General features: G+C 45.2%; 1 protein-coding gene across 2 annotated transcripts in view; it reads right to left on the bottom strand.

The window, feature by feature from the left end:
* Positions 1-27083, bottom strand: part of FYTTD1 (forty-two-three domain containing 1) — a 493848-nt gene that overhangs the window by 397712 nt on the left and 69053 nt on the right. For both annotated transcript variants that reach the window (XM_069617583.1, XM_069617582.1), the window contains exon 3: positions 11263-11411. In XM_069617583.1, the coding sequence (XP_069473684.1) occupies positions 11263-11411 (149 nt within the window). The remainder of the gene's footprint in view (positions 1-11262; positions 11412-27083) is intronic.

Here is a 27083-nt window from a genome sequence, read left to right on the forward strand (position 1 = left end):
TCCAACAGAGGGCACAGAAAGCCAATGCAGACAAAGTAAGCACGTCCCAAAGAACTGGGAGAAACCCAGTAAGATTATTGGTGCGGAGGAGACCGATTGTGCAGATCAACTCTGCAGTCATTTGCTTTCAGGGGCCAAACCTAGATGCACATGGGATCAGACATTGATACCAAGATGAGAACGAAGGCTGCCCATTAACTAGCAGTAAGTGCACAGTGAACACTAAAATTGAACTAAAAACAAAAACACAAGGGAACATAGGATCATGAAAAAATAGTTGAATAGCAGCAGCATTCAACTGTGAAACCATCTGCTCAAGAGAAGAGCCAAGAGCCCTGATATTTCCAGAGGGCATTTCTGTAGAAAGAGGCAGAAGTCAGACTTCCCCGTGAGCAAAACAGGGAGCATCTGAGTTGATGCGCAAAAACGCACACTGCTTCAGGAAGTACAAATCAACTCTGTTCTAGAATCTGAGCAGGTGAAGTTTCCAGGTCACCAGACAGCACAATTTATTTCAATACCAGCGTTGCATAGATCCAGTTTTTAATAGACTATGGAAATTATAAAAATGCAGACTTGAGCTTGTTCCTTAAGCATCAGAGGACCTTAGTCAAAATAATGTGCAAAAGGAGCAGAAAGGCCCATTTCATTTCTTCAGCTAGCAAGGAAATCTACACGGAACGTGGCTAGGATTGTACAGCTACAGCAGGAAGCGCCAATCATCAACTTGCCAGAAAGCACAAGGAACACATTTAACAGATGAGAAACCGATCAGCTAAATATTTACTTTAAAAAAGTACAAAAATTCCAAACAAATTGGCATCAAGATCAATGCTAGAGTTCGTCCTCCAGCAATGCTACAAATGAAGCAAGGCACTCTCCCGGTTTGTGTTAGGCCGAGATGTGCAGCTTGCTTTGTTATCCAGTTTCAAGATTCCCCCAAACATGGTGCAAGGTAGGTCTGTGGACAAAACTACATGCAAAATAAACATTCAAAACGATGGGCTACCACCCCGTCGAGCCATCTACCATAATAGTAAATGAATGTCCTCACATCTCCAAAACAACAAGTTACTTACTAACTGTAACGTTCTATCGATTGGATGTTCCTCCCACATATTCCTCATCTTAGATATATCCTTACCTTCAAGCTTTGCTGCTTCGGAAATTTTTTCTCTCTCCACCAGAGGGCGCTCCACTCGAGGCTGCAGCGTCGACGTCTCCCGTTGGCATCCGTCGAGCACCGACGTCATCCGCTGTATAAATGCCTCGAGCGTGCCAGCTGGCCTCAGTTCTGTTTTTTCGTATATTGTAGCCAACTGATTGTAGTTAATGGCGTGCCTCTTGACCCAAGCCGTAAAAGAATTTAGAGTGTAAATCAGGTAAACTGTAGTGTGGGGTAGGCTGGGAGGGTCGATGAGGAATACGTGGGAGGAACATCCAATCGAAAGAACATTACAGTTGGTAAGTACTGATTTAGCGAACAGACCACCTTGTGAAGAAGTCGAATCTAGAGCATAATGTTTTATAAAAGTGTGCATGGATGACCATGTGGCTGCTGCGCAAATATCTTGCAAAGGGACACCCCTTTGAAGTGCTGTTGAAGTTGCCATGCCCCTGGTTGAAAGAGCCCTTAGCCCATCTGGAGTATCCTTCCCAGCCAATCTATAACATTCAGTTATAGCCAAAATTATCCATCTAGATAATGTTTGCTTAGTCACGGCTAGTCCCAATTTGCGGCCAGTGTATCCCACAAAATGTTGGTCACACTGACGTAGTTTACCAACCTTGAAATATAGAAGCTAATAGCTCTTCTTTGGTCTAATCTATGTAGTCGTTCATCTTCCTTATTTGCATGAGGAGGTGGGTAGAAAGTAGGGAATGTTATTTTTTGTTACAAGTGAAAATATGAGACATTTGTTGGCAAGCAAGAGGGTTTTACTCTAAGGACCACTTGATCTTTATAAAAGATGGTGTGAGGAGGCCCACTAGAAAGTGCCTGCAACTCACCCTGCAGGCTGATGTAATTGCAACAAGAATTATTGTTTTTAAAGTAAGGAGCCTGAACGGATAAGAATGTAAAGGCTCAAATGGAATGCATGTGAGGAACTTTAGTACCAAGTTTAAGTCCCACAGAGGAACTTGAAAAGGTATTGGAGGAAACACATTTAGAACTTTTAAGAATTGAGTTATTAAAAAGGGTATCTTAACGTATAAAGTAAGATTCTTCCTCTGAGGAGCGCTTAAAAATGGATAGCGCTGCTAAATAACATTTTATCATGCCAACCTGAGGCCCGTGATTATCCAAATGTAACAGAAAAGATAATTTGGGAATTACACTGAAATAGGTCCACATTCTTATCTCTGCACCAGTTACTGAACTTGTTCCAATGACACCGATACAGAGATTTAGTTGCTGGCCTTCTGGCCGAAAGCAAGATCTCCATGACGTCACCCGGAAGGTCCCAATCCTTTTATCTCAACCTCTCAGAAGCCATGCGTAAAGGTCGAGTGTGTGGACCTCTGGATGGAGAACGTGACCTTCCTCTTGTGAGGGAAGATCCTCTCTTTTTGGAGGACTTTTTGGAGGGCAGATTGACATGTCCTGAAGGTCCGGGTACCACGTTCTCCTGGCCCAATCCGGGGCAAATAGGATCATCGTTTTCCTGAACTTTCTCAACCTCCTGATTACCTGAGGGATCACAGAGACTGGAGGAAACGCATACAGAAGTGGAAACTCCCATTTCACTACGAACGCGTCCCCTAAAGCTCCTCTCGGGGGAAATTCCCTTGAGCAGTACAGTTCGCATTTCCCGTTGACACTGGTCGCAAACAGATCCACTTGGGGGTTCCCCAAAAGGCGAAGATCTCTTGAAGGACTTCCTGAGCTATATTCCCAACTGTGCTCTGCCTGCTCAGAGCGTCTGCCGCTGTGTTTTGCTATCCGGCTGGATGAACTGCCGACAAAGATCCCTTCTTGTATTGCCCAGAACCAGAGCTGCATTGCTTCTCTGCACAGTGGTAGTGACCCTACTCTCCCATTGAGGGAGTACATGGCCATCGTGTTGTCCGTCATATCAGGACATTCTTTCCCCGTACAGAGGGCAGGAAGGCCTTCAGCGCTAGTCCGATTGCCCTCAGCTCCAATAGGTTGATGTGTAGTTTGGACTCCGATGGAGACCAACGGCCGCTGATTGTCAACTCGTTGGTGTGAGCTCACCACCCTGTGAGTGAGGCGTCCGTCACTACTGTGGTCTTCGGCCTTGGTTGCCAAAAAGATTCTCCCTGGAGGACATGTTCCCTGTAAGCCCACCATTGCAGATCCTGTGCTACTCTGGCTGACATTTCTCCTGAAAATTGGGACCATTGAGTCCTGAGGGCCCATTGAAGGGATCTCATCCTCAATCTGGCTCCTGGCACCAGAAAAATGCAGGATGCCATAAGGCCGAGCAACCTGAGAAAAACGAAGGCCGGTAGATACTGGGCATTCTGGAATTTTATTACCATCTGCAGAATGTGGTGAGCTCTCTTCGGGAGGCAAGGCTTTGCCCGAACAAGTATCCAGGATTGCTCCAATAAACTGGAGTTTGAGATGGTATCATGTTTGACTTTAATTCAGAGAAAACCCTAGTTTGTGAAGGAAGTGGCAAGTTTTGGACAGATGTTCCTGGGCTTGTTCTGGAGAACGTGCCCTGATCATCCAATCGTCCAGGTAGGGGTAGACGTGAATCCCCCCCTCTCCTGAGACTTGCTGCCACCACTGCCATCAACTTGGTGAAAACTCTCGGGCGGAGGTCAACCCGAATGGCACAACTCAAAACTGATAGTGAGAATTGCCAATCGCGAACTTCAGGTACTTTCTGTGCTTGAGATGGATTGGCACATGAAAGTAAGCATCCTGAAGGTCCAATGATACCAGTTCTGGCGTTGGAGAGCCTGAAGGATCTGAGAAAGTGCAATTATCTTGAACTTGTCCTTCCTGAGGAACTTGTTCAAGCTTCTGAAGCCCAAGATGGGTCTCAATCCTCCATCCTTCGTTGGTATGAGGAAATATGGGGAATACCAACCCTTGTTCCTCTCCGCTACAGGTACATGTTCTATTGCACCTTTCTGTAGCAGGGTTAAGACTTCCTGCAACAGGAGCGGATCTGGATGTTTGACAGAGTTGTATCCCGGTGGGTGATTGAGGTTTCTTTTGAAAAGGAAGGCAGTAACCTTGGAATACTGTTTCCAGTGCCCAAGCATCTGAAGTAATGCCCCGCCATTATTTCAGATGCTGCGAGATCCTGCCTCCCACTGGTGTCTTGTGGGTCAAAACCTAAGAGTGGTTTTGTGGCAGCTGCACCAGTGGCTGAAGGGACAGATGCCGCAGCTGGGGCAGATCAAGCACCTTTTCCTCACCCCGAGGAAATTTCCTTTGCCCTCTCTGACTGGCCTGTCCCCTTCCTTTCCCAAATGAGGAATAAAATCGAAAGGGACGACGCATCCAGGAAGATGAACCTGTGTATGAACGTTGTTGAGCTTGTATAGCGGCACTGAGTGATTTTGCCGCCGCTTTGGAGGTCTGCAGCTTCTCCAAATTTTCATCCGCCTTGCTGCCAAACAATCTTGTGCCGTCAAATGGCATATTAAGAAGCCTGGATTGCACATCTGGTGCAAAATCTGACTTTCTTAGCCACGCAAATCTGCGTAGCACCGTACTAGATGCCATGGACCTACTGATACTGTCAGCTGTGTCCAAACCTGATTGAAGGCATTCCCCCAAAGCCTCCTTTCCATCCCTTACTATCGATAGGAACCCTTCACGTTCCTCACCTTCCGGGATGTGTTCAGCTGCCGCTGACATGCAGTCCCACAAGGTATATGTAAATCTTGCAAGGATGCAAGTTACATTTGTGTATTTTAAAGCCAGGTTTCCTGATATAAAAATCTTTCTGGACCATGCATCAACCTTTTTATCATCCCCATCAGGGGGAATTGTAGGTTATGCAGCATTTCTAGTAGAGGTAGCTGCTTGAACTACCAGACTTTCAGGAGATGGGTGTTTACTTAAGTATTCTGGATCTGAGGGACAGGGTCTATATTTTGACACATACTTATTTACTGCCGGAATAGTTTCAGGATTTTCCCATGCAGTGTTAACCTTCCTTTCTAAGGCTACATGAAAAGGAAGTACGGGGTCTTGCTGAGGTCCTCCTGAAAGGAGGTCAGTCATGTCATCATCCTGATAGACAGGTGAATTTCTACTCCATCTTATGAATTCAGTTACCCTGTTCATGAATTTTCTATAACCTGCATCAGCATGTTCAGCTGGGTCAGGCTTTTCAAATTCATATTCTGGAGATGTATCCAGACCACTTGCTGACTGCAAGCACTCAAGTCTTGCATCTTAGATTGAGGGTCAATTAACTCCTCAGGGACTTATTTTGTACCAAATCTAACACCAGAAGGTGAAACGTCTTCTGCTGATGAATCTCCATATATGGAGGACATGGCTCTAAAAAAGTCATGTCTGCTTTCTGGATGAAACACCTTTTCAGGTGGTATAGACTTGTGTCAATTTTGTCATTGGAATGGACAAAGACATCAACAAAAGCGTCTATGTTGTAGCCATTACTTTCCATATTGTCGAGGTAATTTGACACCTTTGAAGGAAGTCTCGACTCTGTCGAAGGAGTGGGCGAGACCATTAACACCGCCGAGGGAGCCTTTGACACCAGCGACTGTGCACTCGACGTAACCTTTTTAGGTTGGGTCAGACACCTTGTGCTCGACTGCCTTCGATGGAGGCTTAGAGGACGTTTTAGACGAGGACATTTTCTTCTACCTCCGATTTATGCACCGGTAGGCTTTTTCTATGAGGGGTCTGCAAAGATTCCCTGGACGACACCCTCAACAATTTTTTTTCGAATTTTCTCATCTTAGATCTTCCCCCGTCACTTTTTTGTGACCAGGGGCACGGTCTTAGTTAGACTTTTTTTGAGGGGATCTGGGCCGCATTCTCAAAATTCTTTAACATAGATGCTCTGAAAGCTTCCCACTTTCTTGGGGAGTCATGTCTCGACAGACATGTTATGCCTTCCTCGGACGACGTCGAGGAAGAGTGAGACCGGCGTCGTCTTTGCTTTGCCTTTTTAGAGGAAGAGGACTTCCTGAATCTTCTCCTCGACCTAGATTTTTTCTAGACGTTTTGCTGAAGACTCAGCCGAGTCTTTTCTCCCTCTCGAAGATAACAGAGTATTCCTCCACCACCGTCAGTTTACCTCTTCGTTCATTTAAGGCCTTATGGGTCATCGACTGACGGGAACTGCACTCATCTATACGGTGGTCGGAACCGAGACACCAGAGACAATTCCGATGGGGATCAGTTAGCGACATCTTTCTCCCAAATATGCGGCATTTTTTTAATCCAGTCTTCAGTGTGGAAGGATTAGATGAAGATGACATTATCGTACGAACTGAAGCGCCGTTTTATCGAAGCGAAGCTAACGGAAAAACTGAACTGAGGCCAACAGGCACGGTCGAGGCATTTATACAGCGGATGATGTCGGCGCTCGACGGATGCAGACGAGGGACGTCGACGCCACTGCCGAGTGGAGCGCCCTGTGGTGGAGAGAGAAAAAATTTCCAAAGCAGCAAAGCTGTAGGGAAGGCTATATTTAAGATGAGGAATACGTGGGAGGGGGCAATCCATTCAAAATGCCTTATTCAAATGCTGTTGGTTGGCATGCACTGCCCAAGGTGTCAAAAACGAACTATTGGTAATGCAAGGACAACTTGCACCACACCACACTTTAAAAATAAGTGTTATATTCACAATCCCATTGACTCAATAGACCAGTCAGTTCCGAAAATATGTATACAGTAGCTTAACTGGACAGCCAACGCATGTTTTGACCTTGTTAAACGAGGTCTTCCTTGTGGCTGTGGTACCTTCACAGTAAACTATCCAAACATTGTTGATGCATAAACACACATTACATACAACATAAAATGAAAAACATTGACAAAGATCAAAACCAAAAGAGGGAAAGGGGAAAGGGAGAGAGCACAAAGAGAACACAAAGCATTAATCCTTTCTTCATACGAGTAATATTGATGACCTAAATACAGGTATTTCACCTTTATTCCAAGAAGCACACCTACACATTTTCTGTCCTGTGACCATCACCGAAACACAGTGACCTATCAACCAGAGTCAAAGTGAAGTGCAATAAACTCCAACAATAAGCTATATTATACATGTAGTTGGTGGAAACCATAAAAAAAGTGGAAAGAATTTCCACCTTCTATATGACCAATTGTCATCAGCTACCACAATCTTGTGGTTCCTTGTTAAAGTAAAAAGTCATTAATGAAAGTGCATTAGGGGAGCCACTAATTCCAATATGTTGCCATAATCAAATTGAACAAACAAGTATCATAGGTACCCACTCCTCAAAGCTTGAGGTAATGTTATGATCACACACCTTCAAAATAGTACAATAATGTTTGCTCATTCCTTAAATAACACTTCTGTTGTGTATTATGAAAAGACATTCAAAGGGTTCATCCCAGCTCGAAAACCCCTAAAGAAAAACCTTAAGCATACTTCATATCCATGGTAATCCAAGCAGCAAACTAACAATTAAACATAAAGACGCGTTGTAGCATGAGTATTCCTATATGCTGCATGTTTGCTATAAAATTAACCCTTTATCCCAAATCACCAGCTGTCTTTGTACAGAGCATGATAGTAATTAAATGACAAATGTAACAGTACCTTATACGCACATTGCGGCCCTGTTAGGGTATGCTCATATTCCTTAGTGATCTCAACTCTTAATCTCGGTTTATTCCCAATATATCATAACTCCAATATCACTCTTGTGTATTGCTACATTGGTCTGTGGGACAAAACATACCAATACAAGGAGTAAACAAAGTACCCAATTCCATACTGCAGTTGGCTTCACACTATTAACTGCTCCAATGTATGTGGACCCAGAATGTCGTAAATGGTGAAGTGAAACACTGTTTTTTATATTACAATGTATTCCAGGCCTGCTCCATTCATAGTTGTGGCATACCCAATCTTTAGTAGCACATAACATTAGTGAATGTTCTCTATTCACGCTAAAAGAACCACGTATTTACTTAGAGATTCACACCTAATATCGGTCACTCCTGTCATTCTAATGTTATGCATCAAAAAATGTTGGGCTAATTTATTGTTAAATGCATATACTTTTTGGTACTACAGTCCTTAGGAAGACCTTGTGTAATGATATCAAAACACGTATTGGCTGTCCAGTAAAGCTTCTGTACACATTTATGGAACCGACTGATCTATCTATTGAGTCAATGGGACTGTGAAAAGAACACGAGCTAAAGTGTGGTGAGGCGCATTACCGAAATTACAAAAAAATGGCACACTACAGTCAGAGCAAGGGATCACGAATTTGGAAAAAAAAAATACATTACGAGCCTCTCAGTCCATAGCATGATTAACAGAGGATACATGCAGCAGACCGCCCCGACCCCCAACAAATGACATCCAATAAGGTTGCAGTTTTATATGCCCCACCTCATTAACCTGTGATTTAGTGATATAAAATTATTGTTGAATACCAACAATGGATTTCTATCTGAATTTCTTTGTGTGCTCAAATCATTCGAATGTTTTGGCTCCCATTTATTTTATAGAAAGTGTGTGTGGGGACAGGTGGAGGGGGGAAAAGGAGGACATCACACCCACCCACAGCACCAATATTGCCTAACCCCAACTCACCATCCTCATTCGGGGAAAATCCAAGCTAAGAAACTCAAACTAAAAATGTTCAATCAAAACAGTTTGATCAATAGCGCCACTTTCCAAACTATTGAGTCTTTGCAAAAAAACAAGGAATGTCTGCGGAACTCCTTTGGATATGGGAATCCTGTGGCATCTTCCAGCCTAGAACTATGATCCACAAAAGTTCAGTCTTCTTTTGTGCTTGCCTCAATGCACGAATGGCCATGGACACCAGTCTCTCCATGAAAGAACACAGGACGTCAATTGGCTATGGAATGCAACAGGAGAAGTAGAACATCTGTTCTCTAAACATGTTCCCTGGCACTCGCATTAAACTAGGATCTTCTGCAAGCGGTTGCATTATACAGAAAATTGTTTATACCTTCCTCCATCCTTCAAAGAATGTTCCAGTTTTATGGGAATTAAGGGGTTTGAGCAGCCAGAATTCATTTTGATTTTTATGATCCAAATATCAGCGCTCATTAAAATCTAGAGCATGCCACCTTTTCTTAGAGCAGCTACTGGTTATTGGAATGCTCTTCACGTCCCCCTCAACTTAGTTTTAGAAAAACTAAAAACAGGGCTTTGGAAATTCGTTCCAACTGGTACGGTGGTTTTGTAAAGTTCCTGATTACTAAATGTGTTCTTAATGTTCGGTAGTTGTACATTTTAGCTTAATGAAACATTTATTTTATTGGTATTTGTATACGTTATTGTATAGTAGCCTGGAGCACATTTTGCTTTATAAAATCACAATAGCGTTTCCAGTGCTAAATTGCTTGCTTAAAACTGTTTCCGATGTTGGTAAAGTTACTTTTTGCAAACGAGCAGAACAGAAAATCTATTTTAAAAAAACAGCACCAAAGAGACCTGGGCAACCAGTTTTTAAATTAGAGAAACAAGACGCCTTGCTGATCGTGTGCTTGCATCCATTAGTTTTCTCCCATGACAACAGATACCCCTCTCACCTGAAACCCACAGGTAAAAAAAAAAACTAACCCCCACATTTCTCAGGTGGACTATACAATGCCCTAAAGGCAAAGATTTCTGGTCACAAGAGCAAGTCTAGGTATTCCTTTAAACTTCTCAGTTACAAACAACCTGATAAATGGACCTTTGTCACAAAAAAATGTGCCATGTCTGCATGCCAAAGGTGTCTTCTACTCTTCATGCACAACATACAAGCACATAAAAACGTGACAAGCCATACACTATTTCAAATACCCACCTCCCTCACTGGTGTATATAGTGTTAGCTTGCCAGAGAAAATAAATAAGATCACACACAGAACATAATCCAAACCACCATTGGTCCCGTGTAGACCTTATTGTACCAATTACTACTAGACAACCTTTGATTTCTTGATTATTGACTAGATGAGAATTGTATTTTAGGACACGGTTTATAATGCAAGGATCCTAAACGAAGAGGCTTTCTGGAGATGCTGCTTACTGGACTTTTTCCATACATTTTTAGCACTTTTGGGTGAAAATCAATTGCTTTCTAAGAAGTGCATAGAAACGTATAGTTTTAAGCAATGTAATAATGGCTTAAAATTAATTGAAAGTGTAGTGTGCAAGTATATATTTACTGTATGTATTTATGAGGTTTTAGTGTAGAGATAGTGTGAAAATCTTGGAATTGCAATTAATTAAAAAAACATGCTGTGAAGTCTCTGTCCAAGGCAACTTAATTAAACGCGGACATTTGCAGTCAATAAGCTGTCTCTTCGATTGCCACAATTCTGTTTTTTCCAGTTCTCCTAATAAATGGGCATACCAGTACATAACCTGGCGTGGACTGTTCAAAATGCTGATCGCTCTAAAAGCAGGTTTGAATCACTTCCAGATAAATTGGGTTTGAAAAGAAAAAAAAAATGGGGATGACAGCAGACCGAGCGTAAACGCAAATGATGGCATGGCAAACTATTGCCCACACATTCAAGGTGTTTCACCACTCATGACAAAGCAGGGAGCACCTTTGCCTTGTAGATTTGGAATCTGGCTTGAAGAGCATGCCCTCCCATTTTAAGGCCAATCCATGTATTCCGTTTTCTGCAGAGGTTGACATCCTAGATTTAGATCATTCCAATATTTTCCCCCATGAATATGCCAGGGGGCCTACATTTCTGAGTGACCAAATATATCAAAGTTTATCAACTACAAGGTACCTAAACCGACAACTTTAAAACGTTTAAGATGAGAATAATTAATGGCTATGGTGTGGGGTTTACATAGCTTTCCAAAATCAAATTAACCAAAACGATTTTGAAAAACATGCAGCATGCAGACCTGTACAAAACCACGACAGTTTCGCTTCTTGCAGTAAAGGTTTACTTCTACACTACACATGCCAACAGGCAATGCTGGAACTATCAAAATTTTCCTTAAACATTAACTATCATTAGCTGCGTTTTATGATTACAGAGAACACCTCTCCAACACATACTGGTAAAACCACACTTTACTGAGAAAAACCCGATTTCTTACTCTCTCGCTGAGAGGTAGACGGTTCAGAGGACTGACTCCTGTCCGAAAGTTTGATGCTTTCCAGGCTGCTAGGCCGGTCTTCACCCTGTACGGGCGCCGCCTTCCAGGCATTATGCGCCATCTGTAACTGAAGCGTCCCCTGCCAAAACCTGTAACAGAAACACAAGCAATGAAGTGGCCATGCAAACAGTAAATTAAATGTTAAAACAGAATTGTTGAAAGTGCTCTCAGAGCAGGTTGTCTGGACAGAAGCTAAATCCATATTAGCAGCCCATCAAAAGCAACGCGTTTATCATTCCCACTCAATGTTCCATGTAATCTTCAAAATGGGTTAGCAACGAAAGGGAGTGTGAGGGATTTGGGAGCCATTGTCTGGTTAAAAGAGGCCAGTGCCATCGAGGGAAAATGATGGTGGCAATGAATCAATCACATTTCAAGTGTTTAAGACACTGTCCAGGAGCTGCAATGAATCAAATCTGAACTAGACAACCCCCCTCCCGCCCCCATTCCCTGGCGCACCCCCCCCCACACACACACAGAAAAAGGGGATTATATTTTAATTAACTTGGTGTTCAGTTTGTACTTTTATTTTATTTATAGAGCGCTTGACGCCAAAGCCATGCACATAATTAAAATGAACCACCACCAGCACGGACTAAGATTACAAAAAGGTTTCTTTTTTTTAAAAAAAAAACACTATTACATTTGTGATAAACAAGAACTTCATATAAAGCATAGAATGCCTCAAAAAGGTTTCTTTCAGCAGAGTATGAAACAAAGAACAGGATGAAAGAACGTAGAACCAAAAGAAGCGCATTTCTTTAATTAAAACCAGCAAGTAGAGTAAAAACCGAAACGGGACTGAGCACAAGGGGGATGACGAAACAGGAGGAATAGACATGGAAAACGAAGAGATCGAGTAGGAAAAAAGAAATAAGTTAAGAAACATAGGGCGGAGCAAAAATGAAGCGATTTAAAGACCATGATTTAAGTAGACAATGAAAAGAAAGCTAAAGCTAACACAAAGAGAAGTGAAGGGTTAATGGAGTTACGAGCAAATAAAGACAGACAAGTTGCAGAATTATAGGCAGATTTAAGTGGATTATAAGTAAGCGGCAGGAAGCCCAAAAAGTAACAAGGAACAATAGAGTCGAGAGAAACTAAGACGAAAAAAGATGTTTTGATGCATGAAAAGAGAAGGTCTAGCCTTACGTATATTAAAGAGATGGACCCTACATGAGCGAGCAGAGGAAGAAGTGTGGTTAGGGAGAAAAGGAGTAAGCTCCTAGATTACGAGCAACTGACGACGGAAGAACAGAGGAGCAGCAACAGTAAAGCAAGAAAGAAAAGTCCCTTAATTTTAGAAAGATTTAACATGAGGCAGTGATCTGACAGCCATGACTGAATTGCCAAAAGGCAAGACGAAATAGTCTAAATTTCAAGTGAAAAAGAAGAAAAGGAGATAAGTGAGCATCATCTGCATAGAGGTGATGAGACAGTGAAAAGAAATAGCAGGAGGATAGGTGAGGAAAGGCCCAAGTACAGAACCTTGGGGAACTCCGTGAGAGGAACAGGAGAAACATTGCCAGCCCAGGAAACTGAGTAAGTGCGATTGGTTAAGTAAGATTTGAACTATGAACCAGTAAAACCGAAAGAAGAGGGTGATCAACAGTGTCAAACGCAGCAGACCAGGCAAGGAGGCTCAAGAAAGAAGTGTGTTTAGAGCAGCGTGCAGACTGAAGAGCGTTACAGACTGCTACTAAAGCAGTCTCGGTGGAATGGTGCAAAAGAAAACCATATTGAAAATAAGGAAGAGTTCGAAGAAATAAAAAGGCACGACTGGAGAACACACTGCAAGCTCAAAAAACTAGAGTAGGACTGTAAGAATAGGAAAAATAATAACATGCTTGAATAACGAAGGAAACAAGAGGTAAAAAGAAATATTGAACAAAGCTGTGAGAAGGAAGCAGAGGATATTTTTTATCTAGAGTGGACAGGACTGGATCAAGTTGGGCAGAAGTAGGATTTGCTTTAGCCAATAACGTTTGTTTTAGGTAAGAGATTCTCGGCAGAATTGAACTGCTGCAATGTTACGATTTCAATAGCCAGCACCTTATGAATACAACAGGTCTCATTATTCAGCATTTCATAAAGCCAACAAGACAATGACGTAGAGGTGGGCAGGTCTGGCAGTCAAAGTAATACTCGCTTAAAAGTGGTCACTGAGAAGAACTTTAATGGGAAAGTGCTTCTGAGGGGTGCAGACCTTACAGATTTACACCTTAAAAAGAAAAAGACAAAAATCCAGGCATCCTTTTAGGCCGACTGCCTGGGTAGAACAGGGTTTCTGCCACTGCATCTGTGCTTCTGCAGCACATCCTTCTGGATACACAGATGTGCACCCGACAACGTGATGTTAGCACTACTGATAGTGCCCTGCTTCGGTCAGCGAGGCTTTTGGCAACAGTGTCCAAAAACTCAAAAGAGCCAGGCAATCTTCACATGGAACGCCGGTGGCGAAGGAGGAGGCTCCCTGTCGTTTGCAGCATTGCACTGTCCCACCCCCTACCATTGTTAACCGTATCCATGAAGTCTACCTTAGTCAGGAGGGACTTGCAAGCAATTGTTGCAGTAAAGGCCCAGGAGATACCTGCAGAGCCAAAGCAACCATGAAGGGAACCAGCGCCAGGACAGAATGGTAAAGACCAACACCACCTTGGCCATAGTAGGCAAAGGAACAAGAGCTGCGTGACTGACCAGCCAGGGTCACAGAAGGAGACTGGGGAAGCATTTCCAGTATATCCTGAAAGTATGTCTTCACAGAGTGATTGCAAAGCAAAAACGTCTGATGCTGCATCATAGACCGACGAGGCAGGCACCAAGGAGGGGCCCCACCCCCAGAAGTCTGAATACAGCATGGGTCAAGACATCTGATGGAAGCACCCAAATCTCCTGTCACCAAGGAGGCAGAGGAAAGAGGCATGCTTTCCCACTCTTGTAGACTCCTCTGCAATTTTGTGGCCCTGCTCTGCGTCAGCAGCCCTGGAACCAGTCTGCACCAAGGTGGTCACTGGCATTGTAAAGGAACCTGGGGGAACCTGGATGACAGGCCTACACGCCGAGGCTCTTCCACACCTATTCACCGAATTTAGCCCCTTTGAAGGGGCCATTAAACTCGGTCTGGTTGTATCCCCTTTAGAGGGATCTTTAGGCATAGACCCATATTTAGCCACTAAAATCAGACCTGGAGGCCATGACATGAAAGAGCTGGAATGAACTCCTTTACAGGGATCCTCCAGTTGTGTTTAGCCATTTTGCAGGGAAGCTGAAACACTGTCCAGATATAGTTCCAGATTAGCGGGAACCTCACAGTTGCCAGCTGCAAACTGGGATCAATTGGATTCCCAGTCAGCTTGAAAAACCTTGGAAAGGATCATTTACACCTGCTGCCACCACTTGTCTTTCAAGAAATCCTGGAGGTGGTCTGGAAAGGACACCAGCACACTGTACGAGTCTAGCAAGTGACTGAAATAATAGTGTTGCAGGACGAGCAGTGGTCAGGCCTGAGGCACAGAGCATGGCTGTCGCAAGAACATGTTGGTTGCAGCTTATGCAGGAAGTGAGCCCACATTTACCTGGCATAAGCAGATAGATAGCCGCCATGACAAGGCAGTGAAGGTATTTGCAGGAAAAACGCACCAGGAACATGAAGTTCCAGTCCTTCCCACAACAAAGCAAGCACTAAATATAGGGAAGATTGGGAGGAGGATGGGGCAAGGTGTAAATGGGAAGTACCAGGAGTATGGGGACCGCGCAGGGGAGACGTTTAAGTATGCCCAAATTAGTATTACAAAAAAAGGTAACATTGCATCTTTTAATTAGCATGAATTACTTTTTTTATTTTAACTGGTTTAAAACAAGGCAAACCTTAAACAATTAAAATATTTAACGTTACATTTTAGTTTACATTATACAAAACATAACTAGCTATGGCTTAAAAATTCAATATCCTAAAAATAATTAGATCTGTAATATAAAACAAATATCAGCTAATATAAGAGTAGTCCGAGTGCCCGATATCCTTGCCCAAAAAGCCTCCTCTAAAAAGGTCGATTGAAATTATACACAAAATATTTGAAATGTAGTTCTCTAAGCTGTTAGTCAAGGACATTGCAAGAACAAATGTTTCAAAGTCTCAATTACATTATTTTGAACATAATCTGTCTGTTCTCTAAACCCCTCTCCTTGCACCCAAGATTTCAAATGTTGGGTAAAGGTGAAAGCGCAATCTCATACAATTTCTCCTTTAAGTTTGATTTCGGAATTTAAACAAATATCCAGGTTATACGCCCACCGCTCTTTCTTCAACTGTTAGTCTATCCTTTTTAATTCAGCAAATTTTACTACGAGTTTGCATCTATTCTACCAAAATGTTTTGGGGCAGATTTGGATTACCTATACATAGCTCAACGGATAGGTCAGCCTTCCCTAATTAGGTTAGGCATTCACTGTTCCAGCTACGAAGAGTATTAGATGTACAATTGAAACATTCTGCCTCGCCCTCCCCTCTTATATAAGCCAGGACCTCCGTCCAATACACAGTCCCCTTTCTACAGGACCACCACATGTTCCAGTACGTTGCTCGATCACCACATTTACGCCAACAGTAGGGACTAGTTGACAGGAACAACCTAACTGGGTCACACTGTCACCTGTGCAACAATCTGACACCATGGAGTGTATATGGACAGGCAATCATTTTCCATAAGAGCTAATGAAATTCCCATCCCAAGTCTTTCCCATTTGACTTTTAAGCTTGCATGCCCTTTCCCGTCGCGAATACCAACGCTGCATGCAAGATATCAGACCCTTAGTGGCCACATGGTTTTCTAGTACTTGTCGGTGTAAGGTCGTGTTGAATCTCTGAACTATTTTTCAGACGCAACACCCTTCATATGTAAAAATGATAACCCTGAAAGATTCCCAATATGCTGGGAAGCCTATAGTTCTTAGATGGCGATATATCTCACCTTAACCCATAATTGACCCACCCTTTCCAATCCCACCTCAAATCCTTCCTGGTATCTGGATGGGTGCGGATGATCATCATGAATCTTCGGGGCACATGAAGGCCACACTGATCTCCCTTCATTGTCGGTTATCTCATATTACCCACAGAATGTGATTTGCTCTAACCCTTTTCCTCTTAAGAACCCACCACCACTCAACCACAGTTACTAGTCTCAAATAGTAACTTTCCAAATAAATCCATTGCTTTTCCTGGTCCATCCGGCGATTACACCAAGACTTGCAATTGCACCACCTTATAATAGTAACCCAAATCCGGGAGCCATACTCCCCCAATTCCTTGGGGAGCACACCAACACATCGTAAGCAATACTCAGCTTCCTACCCTGTCAGAGAAAGCAGAGCATTCAGTCTCTAGCTTCAGTCAACAGCAGTTCGGAGACCTTAGCTAGTAATTTCTCGAACAGAAAGAGGACCCCCAAGTCAGACCCTTGCTCCGTCCCCCCTCTGCAAAACGAATTGCCTTGAGATTTTTCCCCATTAAAACACCACTGATGCCCTCGATTGTGTGTAGACCACCCTGATCCCATTGAGAACCCTTTGCCCCGAAACCAAATTTGCTCAAGACAGCTTACAAAAAGTCCCAACCCACCCTGTCAAATGTTTTCTCTGCGTTGAGCGCTATGAGCGTGGTATTCCTCCTCCTCCCCATCACCAGATCCATAATATTCGAAGTCTTACTCAACGTATCCGCCCCCCTGCCTGCCCGGAATAACTCCTACCTGATCAGGGTGGACCAATCGGGGCATAACATGTTCGGACCTGGCAGCCAGCAGTAGTGAAAATCTAAGCATCAACAATGAGAAGCAAAATTTAACTATAAAGGCATGCAAGACTAGGGAGCTCTCCCTTCCTTCGAGATAACAGGGCTCTCTGAACATTCTGTCAGGCACTGATCTATCAGTTTCAAACAGCGAATTGAACAACTTCAGCAAGTAAGGTACCATCAGACCTTCAAATATTTTATAAACACCAATGGTGAATTCACCGTCCACAAGCACCTTACGAGTCATCATTCTCTCTATGGCCGTCAGCCCCTCTTCTGAAGTAAAGGTGGCATCTATCCTAGAGGCCTCCTCCCTACTTGCCGGAAGTGCGATTCCGTTCAAGTAACTCAATCTCATCATAATGAGCCATTTCATCCCTCGTGTAGATGACCTTGTAGAAAGTCGAAAACTTTCAGCTACATCAAATAGGGGCCTGCTGAACCCTCCACCAGCCTCAAGTCTCCCTTCAACCCATCTCTTGGCCCTCTGCGCATGAAGCCTGGTTGCCAAAAGAGTCAGCCTTATCACCTTTCTTGTAAAATGTCAGTTTCAAATACTACAATTTCCTGATTACATTACCCAGCTCTAGCAATCAAAGCTCCCATAGTTTCGCCTTAACTTCCAACATGAGGCTCAGTATCAGTGAAATCAGACCACCACAGATCTAGGACCTTTACCTGCAACAACCCTATGCGCGTCATCTATCTTTACCTCTTTACCACCTTCCTCAGCAAAAAGTGAGTTCACAGACACCTTGACTTTCTCATCACACACCATCTCCCCTTTTTATTCTTTAAGACCGAGCACCATCAGATTGTTCCTCCGTTGCCCATTTTACACATCGTCCATCTTCAGCCGCAATTCCAGATCCAACAACCTGGCATCTTACTTCATCTCTAGCAAATCTGCGTTAAGCTGTTTTCCATGCCCTCGACTTATCTTCCAATGCCTTCAACTAAGGTAAGAAATCTTGGGATGATGTCTGACCAGCTACGGCCGCTCAGGTATCAGCAGTATGCCAGACTGGGCATTTTCAGTTGAAAATTTTGAGACAGATACTCTTAATTCATGTAATTACGCCCTCCCCCCTGTCCCAGTCATAGCTGCCATGATCCTGAGTAAGTTGGACTACTGCCACTCCCTTTACCTTGCTCAGCCAAAGAGGCTAGTAGGTCGACGCCTTCAGAATATGGCAACCCGGGTGGCAACAGGGACCCCCCCTATGACACTCATCTCTCTCCTGTATTGTGTTCCCTTCATTGGCTCCCAGTAGCCGAGCGCATTTAATCTTTTATTTTTTTATTTTAGTTTGTTATTAATAACGCGCTTAATACGCAGGCGGTTTCTAAGCACAGACCCGGGGATCGAACCAGTGTTTCAGTGCGTCATCTTGCTTCCAAGGCGAGCGCGCTGCCCCAGAGCTATCCTCCCGAGACAATTTAAAAAACGATTTATTGTTCACCATGCTCTTCATGATCAGGGAGCTGAGTATTTGTGCGCCATGTCCCGAAACCGCCCCTTGCAATCTGCGTCCATTGACAAGCTCTGTGTGCCTTCTTTTCGTCTCTCCCCGGTGGGGAAAGGGGGTGGAGGGGTTCTCGATTGCAGCAGCGCAGCTGTGGTATACCCTTAGACTAGCTGTGAAATCACAGACTAATCATCGGCTCTTTTGAAGAGACTCATTTGTTCTGATCTTCAGCATTCGCTGGCCTCTGTGCTGCTTTTGGTTATTGTTACCTGCCTCAACCGCTGAGGAGGGGGGGGGGGGGGGCAGGAGGGGCTTTTTCCACACCTCAAGCCCACCTGGAGCCAACAGTAGCAATAATCACGTGGGGCTTCATCATTTCCACCACAATCTGTATACCCCAGCAGTGACAAGACGGATGAGCCCCCTTTATCAGTCCTTGGGAGTCAGCCCACTTCTGACCCATTTAAATCCCCTCCTCCCGGCCCACCTCCCCCTACCCGCCCACTGGGCACTCCTTACCGCCACAGAGTTACAACACCATGGGGCCAGAGCACCTCAAAAGTGGACAGTTCAAAGCGCTGGTACCTGCTCCCAACGGAGGGCCAGTGGCAATAACTGGGCAGGTGCTCCCGCTCTGTGGCGACCAGGCCTGAACGCTCTGCTCCTGTGGCACCCCAGGGACTCAAAGTTCAGCTGTTACTTTCACGGCCATGTCTCCCGCTCAGGGCCATGGGATATCGCCTCTGGGGCCATCTCCGCAATGGAATGTCACTTCCTCCTTCTCCGCAGCGCTGCTCACACTGTTTATGCACTACCACCTGGGGACACGGCTGGGTGGCAGCTTATTTCCTCGCCGCCACATCCCGACCCGTGGGCTCCCAGTTGCAGGGTGCCGCCTCTCTAATGAGCCCGACAGGATGATTGGCACACCTCTGTACATGGCTTGCAGCCAAGCAGTGCTTCCGTATTGTGCACCCCCCTCCTTCCTGATTGGGGGTGATAGTTCATCCAGGAGGTGGGCTAGGTCAGTCAGGATGCAGAAGGGAAGAGGCCTCTATGAAGCAGATGGTGAAAAACAGTTTCAGATAACGTTTAACTGAGAAAGAAGAGCCCCTATTCTGGTCGATGGTCATTCTTTCAACTGGATGTTCCTCCCACAAATTCCTTATCTTTGATATATTCATTTCGAGCTTGCTGGCCTAGAATGTTTTTTTCAGTGGAGTGCGCTGCCCGTCTATGTCGCTAGAGTCCATGTACCTCGAGTCGATGTCCCTCTGAGGCCTCTGTATCGACACCACAGGTATAAATAGCAGCATGCAGCGTCCGTTGCTCAGTTCTGCTTTGAAGTGTTAGGTTTGACCAGGATGAGATGGTTACTACCCTTGAGGGAGCGCAGGCTGCTGCTACAAGGGAAGTTTCACTGCAGGGAAGGATGGGAGGGGTGATAGGAATATGTGGGAGGAACATCCAGTCGAAAAAACGTTACAATTGGTAAGTAACTTTTTCTTCGAATGGATGGTGTCCTCCCATGTATTCCTCATCTTTGATAGACTGCCAAAGCAGTAACGTGTACAGGAGGCGGGAATTAAAATTAGTATGGTTTAAGTGTGCACACAGTGCAATACAGCTTTTGCAAATGTAGTCTCTTGGCTAGTGTAGGAGTCTAGACTATAGAATCTGGTAAAGGTATGTGCAGACGACCATGTGGCAGCTCCACAGATGTCTTATTGGAACTCCCCTCTGGAGAGCCGACGAAGCTGCGATACCCCTGGTTGAATGAGCCCTCAGATGTGGCGGGGGGGGGAGGGGGTCTTTACCTGCCAATTTATAGCATTCTAGGATAGTTAGAATTATCCATTTTGAGATGGTTTGTTTAGGCCTAGCTTATGGCCTGCATACCCCACAATTGGTCTGTTTGCCTATGTTTTGCAAGTCTGCTGATGTAGAAACTCAAAACACGCTTTGGGTCAAGTCTGTGCAGCCTTTCTTCCCCTTTCCCCAGATGAGGAGGGTACAATGAAGGTAAGGTTATCTTCTGCGTAACATTAACTCCCGACAACCTTTGGGAGGAAATTAGGCTTCACTTGAACTACCTTATCCTTATGGAAGATAGTCTGTGGAGGTTTGCAAGATAAGGCATGTAGTTCGCTCAGTCTTCTGGCAGAAGTTATAGCCACTAGGAAGACAGTTTTGAGGGTGAGAAATCTTTTGCGCTCTGACACTTGTGTATGAGCGCGATAGAAATAAAATATCAATGGGCAGGAATGGAGGGGTTTAAAGGGAGTGCCCATTAGAAATTTTAGAACTAGATTTAAGTCCCACAGGGGAACTTGGAAAAGAGTTGGAGGGTAGACAGTCAACCCTTTCATAAATTGAATGACTAAAAGGCATCTTAAAATATGAGGGTTCTTCAGTCGTGTGCTTGAAGATTGATAGCGCGGCTAGGTAACTCTTAATTGTGCTGACTTGTAGCCTTAAGTTTGCTGGCCTTCTGGCCGAAAGCAACACCTCCATTACATCATCCGGGGGGTCCCAATCTGTGTACCTCAGTCTTTCAGAAATCATGCGGGAAAGCTGAGAGTTCTGATATCCGGATGGAGAACCTGACCCTCCTCTCGTGAGAGAAGATACTCCCTTTGGGGAAGACGAATCTGAGCACAGATGGGCATGTCTAGAAGATCCGGGTAACACGCTCTCCTGGCCCAGACCAGGGCAATTAGGATCATGGTTTTCCAGAATCTTCTCAACCTCCCCATTACGTGAGGAATGACAGGGACTGGAGGAAACTTGTATAGTAGCGGAAACTCCCAGTCCACCACAAACGCATCTCCTAGAGCTCCTCTCGTGGGAAATTCCCTGGAGCAGAACTGTTTGTATTTCCTGTTGTCACTCGTTGCGAACAGATCCACCTGAGGGGTTCCCTAAAGGGCGAAGCTCTCTTGAAGGACTTCCTGAGCTAGTTCCCACTCGTGGGAGACTGGTCCGCCTGCTCAGCGCTTCTGCCGCTGTGTTCTTCACTCTGGCTAGGTGAACTGCAGATCGAGAAATTCCTTCTCGAATTGCCCAGAATCAGAGCTGCATTGCCATTCTGCACAGTGGCAGTGACCCTACTCCTCTTGTGTTGAGGTAGTGCATGGCCACTGTATTGTCTGTCATTAATCAGAATATATTTTCCCTGTGCTAGCCCGATTCCCCTCAGCTCCAATTAGGTTGATGTGTAGCCGGTACTCCAATGGAGACTGAGGACCGCTGAACCTTAAATCGTTGGCATGGGCTCCCCACCCAGTGAGTGAGGCGTCCGTCACTACCGTTATCTCTGGCCATGGTTGCCAAAACGGTTCTCCTCTCAAGATGTTCTCCAGACAGGCCCACCACTGAAGGTCCAGTGCGACTGTTCAGAATTTGTAGGAGATCCGACATCCTTGCTGAGAATTGTGACCATTGGGTCCTGAGAGCCCACTGGAGAGATATTCTCAGGCGAGCCTCTGGCACTAGAAAAATGCAGGATGCCATGAGGCACCAACATTTTTTTTTTTTAATCAATAATTTGAAGGCCGCCAGATGCTGGGCATTCTAAAATTTGGTCACCATCTGTAGAATATCTTGACCCCTCACCTCTGGTGGCGAGGCCTTTCCTAGGGATGTGTTTAGGATTGCTCCAATAAATTGAGTTTTTGTGATGCGAGGGAGAAGCCCAGCTTGTGGAGGAAGTGGCAAACATAATCCAGATGATCTCGAGCTTGCTCCCTGGGGGACACTGCTCTGATCAACCAGTCATCCAGGTAGGGGTAGATATGAATCCCTCCCCGCCTGAGACTTGCTGCCCCAACCACCATTAGCTTGTTAAAAACCCTCAGGCGGAAGTCAGCCCAAATATCAGAAACCGAAATTGATAGTGAGAGCTGCCAACGGCGAACCTCTGTGCTTGAGATGGATCGGCACATGAAAGTAAGCATCCTGAAGGTCCAGAGATACCAACCCTGAAGTTGGAGGGCCTGAAGGATCCGAGAAAGGGTTATCATCTTGAACTGTCTTTCCTGATGAATTTGTTCAATTCCTGTAAGTCCAAGATGAGTCTCATTCCTCCATCCTTTTTCGGAATTAGAAATTATGGGGAGTGCCAACCCTTTTTCCTCTCCGCTGTAGGTACCAGTTCTATAACACCTCTCTCTAGCAGGTCCAGAATCTCCTGCATAAGGAGCAGGTCTGGAAACATCAAAGAGTTCTTCCCCGGTGGATGACTCAGGAGTGTGTAAGACAAGCAGGAAGTAACTTTGGCAACTGTCTAATGCCCAAGCATCTGACGTAATAGCCCGCCATTCTGTCAGATGTTGAGTTAACCTGCCTCCTACTGGTGTCTTGTGTAATAAGACCTCAGAGGGGTTTTGGGGTGGCTGAAGCAGATGCTGAATGTAAGGTAGCACCTGCGGATGCAGACTTGGTACCTTTGCCCCGTCCACCACGGGTGAATCATCTCTGGACCCTTTGAGCTGGCTGTCCTCTTTCCTTTTCCGAAAGCGGAGTAAAAGCGAAAGGACCTACCGCTCCAGGGCGTACCAGTCAGGCGGTTTGGAGTTTGTCTAATTGCAGCTCCAAGTGATTTGGCTGCCGCTTTGGAAGTTTACAACTTCTCCAAACTGTCGTCAGCTTTTTTTTCCCCAAATAGATGGTTGCCGTCAAAGCAAAACCAGATTTCCGCAACCACCCAAATCTGCGGATTTTGGTACTAGCCGCCATGGGTCTGCTGATGCGGTCAACAGAGTCGAGACCGGTTTGGAGGGACTCGCATCGCATCCCTCCCGTCCTTGATAATGCTCAAGAAACAGTTTCTCTCCTCTCCTTCGGGGAGGTGGTCAGCCGAGATCGAAGCACAGTCCCAAAGGGTGTGGCTGAATCTTGCCAGCGTGCATGTGGCGTTAGCAGACTTAAGTGCCATGCTGCATGCCGAGAAAACCTTCTTGGCCACGGCGTCAAATTCTTTGTCGTCACGATCCTGTGGGATTGTGGGGTATGCCGATTGTCTGCCTGAAGTTTCAGCTTGGACTACTAGACTCTCTGTAGTCGGGTGTTTAGATAAATAAGGAGGGTCCGCAGTCGATTTTGCAGAGTTTTTTACTGACTGCAGGAATTACATCCGGAGTTTCCCAATTTGTGGACACTTTCCTGCAAGGCTTTATGGAAGGGAACTATAGGGTCTTCTTGAGGTCCCTTATCTAAAATGTCCGTTAGGCCTTCTTGGTCAAAAGTGGGTGTGGGTCTCGTCCACCCCATACCCTGTTCATAAGTAACCTATAATTTCTGTGTGCATGGTCACCAGGCTCCGGTTTACTGAAGTCTACCTCTGTAGAGGCAACAATACCACTAGCCTCCTGTAAGGATTCTTGCAGATCCTCTAGCCTGCCCTCCTCTTGTATGAATTCCTCTGGTACAGGACATCTTGTAGGTTCTAGACCAAAAGGCCTTTCTGAATCCGAGTCTTCACCCTCTTCATATATGCAAGATAAAGATCTTAAATAATCAGAACGTGGAAGAGGTGTGTAGCTTTTTTCAAGTGATGAAGGGGCTATATTAGTCATCACTGGCTGAGAAAAACTTTAAATTGTCGAGGTAGACCTCATAGTCCTCGATGTAATTGTAAAAGGTGTCTATGTACTAGAGATTGACCTCTATGTTGTCGAGGGGTTTGAGATTTTCTTCGATGTCGCCGATTGTTACGGTCACCTGGTCCCCACGGGGGCGTCGACCGGAGCTGGGCCGCTGTTTCCACCAGCGTGACATTTAGCGCCGAGATGACTGACTGGACTGGCCCGCTCAGCCTAGTTTGTCTGGCTCGCAAGAATATTCTTCTGCAAAGGAGAAGAGGAATTAACCACCCGTGGAATTGAGTGTCAACCCACCTTCCCCACTCCCTTTGTCTTCCCACAGATCACTCTCTATGTCCTCTCCTTAGTCTCACCTGATGGTTTGGAAGGATGAGCTCTCCATCCTGCGTCGACCGCAGGGGCGCGTTGATAACCAGTTACTTCACTGGCGTAGAGGAATTGGGGAGTTCCAGTATTGACTCTAAAGTCCAATTGTTCATAAGAGTTCAAATGTCTGATCTTCACTCTGTCCGATTCCTTGCAGGTTGCCGATTAATCCACTCGAAGATTTCCAAATGGCACTTAGTAAGATTCAGGTAAGTCTATTGTGGTTTTCCCCTTAGGGGCCGGGGTACGGCGATGAAGCAGAATTGACTGCGCCGACCCGAGATGAGGTGAGTACCTCCCGTGGTAAATCAGGTAAGTCCTTGGGGATAGCTTGTATAGCCTTAGAGAGTCCCCTTGCTCACCTGGCTGTCTTTGTCTCCTTCGGTGTCGGAGGGCGGCCGCGAGATGGAGAGAGCGTGATGGAATGCTGAAGTACCGCCAAGCAGGCGAGTTTAGCGTGGCGCCGTAGGAAGGCGAAGCGATGCTTCAAAGACTTCTGTCTTTCAGTTCCGTGGCGAAATGGATCAGGATTCAGGTAAGGATTAAAGTTAAAACTCATGTTCTAACCTTTATCCTTCTTTTCTTCTTGTTTCAGGAGTCCCAGGACTGAAGCGGACGTGGCTGAAGACTGGAGCTGCTGAAAACACGGTGAGCGTTACGCTGCAGCAAGCAGAATAACGCGAAGCACGTGTGGCTGTCTGGGCGTGGTTTAAATAGCCTTGGAAGAAGATCCAGGTAAGTATTCTTCCACAGCCCTACCCAAGTTACAAAATAGTCCCTTCAGTAAAATAGTCCCTCCTAAGCCTCATTTGGCTTGAGTCTTCATGCAGCATGGTCTGCCCCAGGCGAGTATGCAGCATGGTCTGCTTCAGGCAAGTTATCAATAATGAGCCTGGCGCCCATGGCGCCAGGACTGACTATCTTTATGATAACTGGGGCTTTTGGGCATGCTCCAAGTGGCATGATGCCTGCTTCCGGGGCTGCTGGGCCTGGTCTGGTCTTCCGGAGCAGCCATCATGACAGCACTCCCCCTCAAGGCCCCTCCTAAAGTCGCTCTCCCCCTTGGCCGTGGTTTGTCTGGAAATTCCCGATGGAACCTCTTCACTAAACGAGGTGCATGCACGTGGTCACTAGGTTCCCAAGACCTTTCCTGCGGACCATAACCTTTCCAGTCAATTAGGTAAAAGAGTTTTGATCTCACTCTTTTTGAGTCCAACATATTCTTGACTTCGAACTCGGGCTCCCCGTCTATGAGGATAGGTTCAGGTGGAGTGGTTAGCCTAGTTCCTAGTTGCACTGGCTTCAAAAGAGACACGTGGAAGACGGGATGGATTCGCATATGAGCAGGTAGGTCCAATTTGACGGCCACTGGGTTAATTGCCTTGACAGAAAAAGGTCCCAAATACCTGGGGTTAAAGTTCCGAGTCCCCTTGAGTGGTAAGTGCTTAGTGGCTAACCATACTTGGTCCCCTATTTGGTATTGAGGAGCTTCACTTCTGTGCTGATCCGCATCCTTTTTGTATTTTTCCTTAGCCTTTTGCAAATGGATGGTTGCTTCTTTAAAGGCTTGTGTAATAACAGCGTGGAGATGGTCCACTGCGGGCATCTCTAAAAGCTGGGGTGAGTCCAAATCTGAGGTTCGAGGATGGTGCCCATAAATGGTAAAAAAAGGACTTTGTCCAGTTCCTGAGTGTACGGAATTATTGTACGCATACTCTGCGATCCACAGAATGTCTTTCCAATTCCCCTCAGACTGATGTAGCATGCAGAGGTACTGTTCAAGAGTCTGGTTGGTCCTCTCCGTTTGACCGTCGGTCTGAGGGTGGTGACTGGTCGAAAGCCTAACATCAATTTGTGCCAGTTGGCAGCATTTCCTCCAAAAATGTGAAATGAATTGACTGCCCCGATCTGAAATTAACACTGAAGGAAAGCCATGCAGGCGGACAACATTTTCAAGGAATTCCTTGGCCAGGATTGAATCTGAAGGTATCCCTTTTAAAAGGAATGAAGTGGGCCATTTTAGAAAAAAGATCTACAATAACTAGAATGGTATTGTAACCTTGGTACGGGGGTAAATCCGTGATGAAGTCTAATGACAAGGTATGCCAAGGGGTAGGTGGTATGTCTAATGGTTGCAATAATCCAGCAGGTTTTTTCTTTTGCCCTTTATTTTGTGCGCAAATGCCACAAGACATGACAAATGACTTGACATCCTTTCGCCAGGTGGGCCACCAAAATTGCTTGCTAATTTTAACTTCGGTTTTTGCAATACCCGGATGCCCTTCTTTTAAGGTGTCATGGTAATGGGAAATGACAAGTTCCTGTAGTTCCTTTTGCGGTAAAAATAGCCGGCCTTGGTAATAAGGTAAATCATCGATGACAGAGTACTCTCGACCTTTCTTTGCCCAGTCCTGTAGGACAACGGAATCAAAGAGTTGGTGGATCTTGTTTTGAATGTCCTCCAGTGTCTGTATGGATGTCAGGCCAAGGATTCTCTGTTCCGGAATTATGGGTACGGGTTCTAAAGTT

Source organism: Ambystoma mexicanum, chromosome 10 (genome assembly GCF_040938575.1).
Source record: "Ambystoma mexicanum isolate Mex_15411 chromosome 10, UKY_AmexF1_1, whole genome shotgun sequence".
Classification (NCBI taxonomy): Eukaryota; Metazoa; Chordata; class Amphibia; order Caudata; family Ambystomatidae; genus Ambystoma; species Ambystoma mexicanum.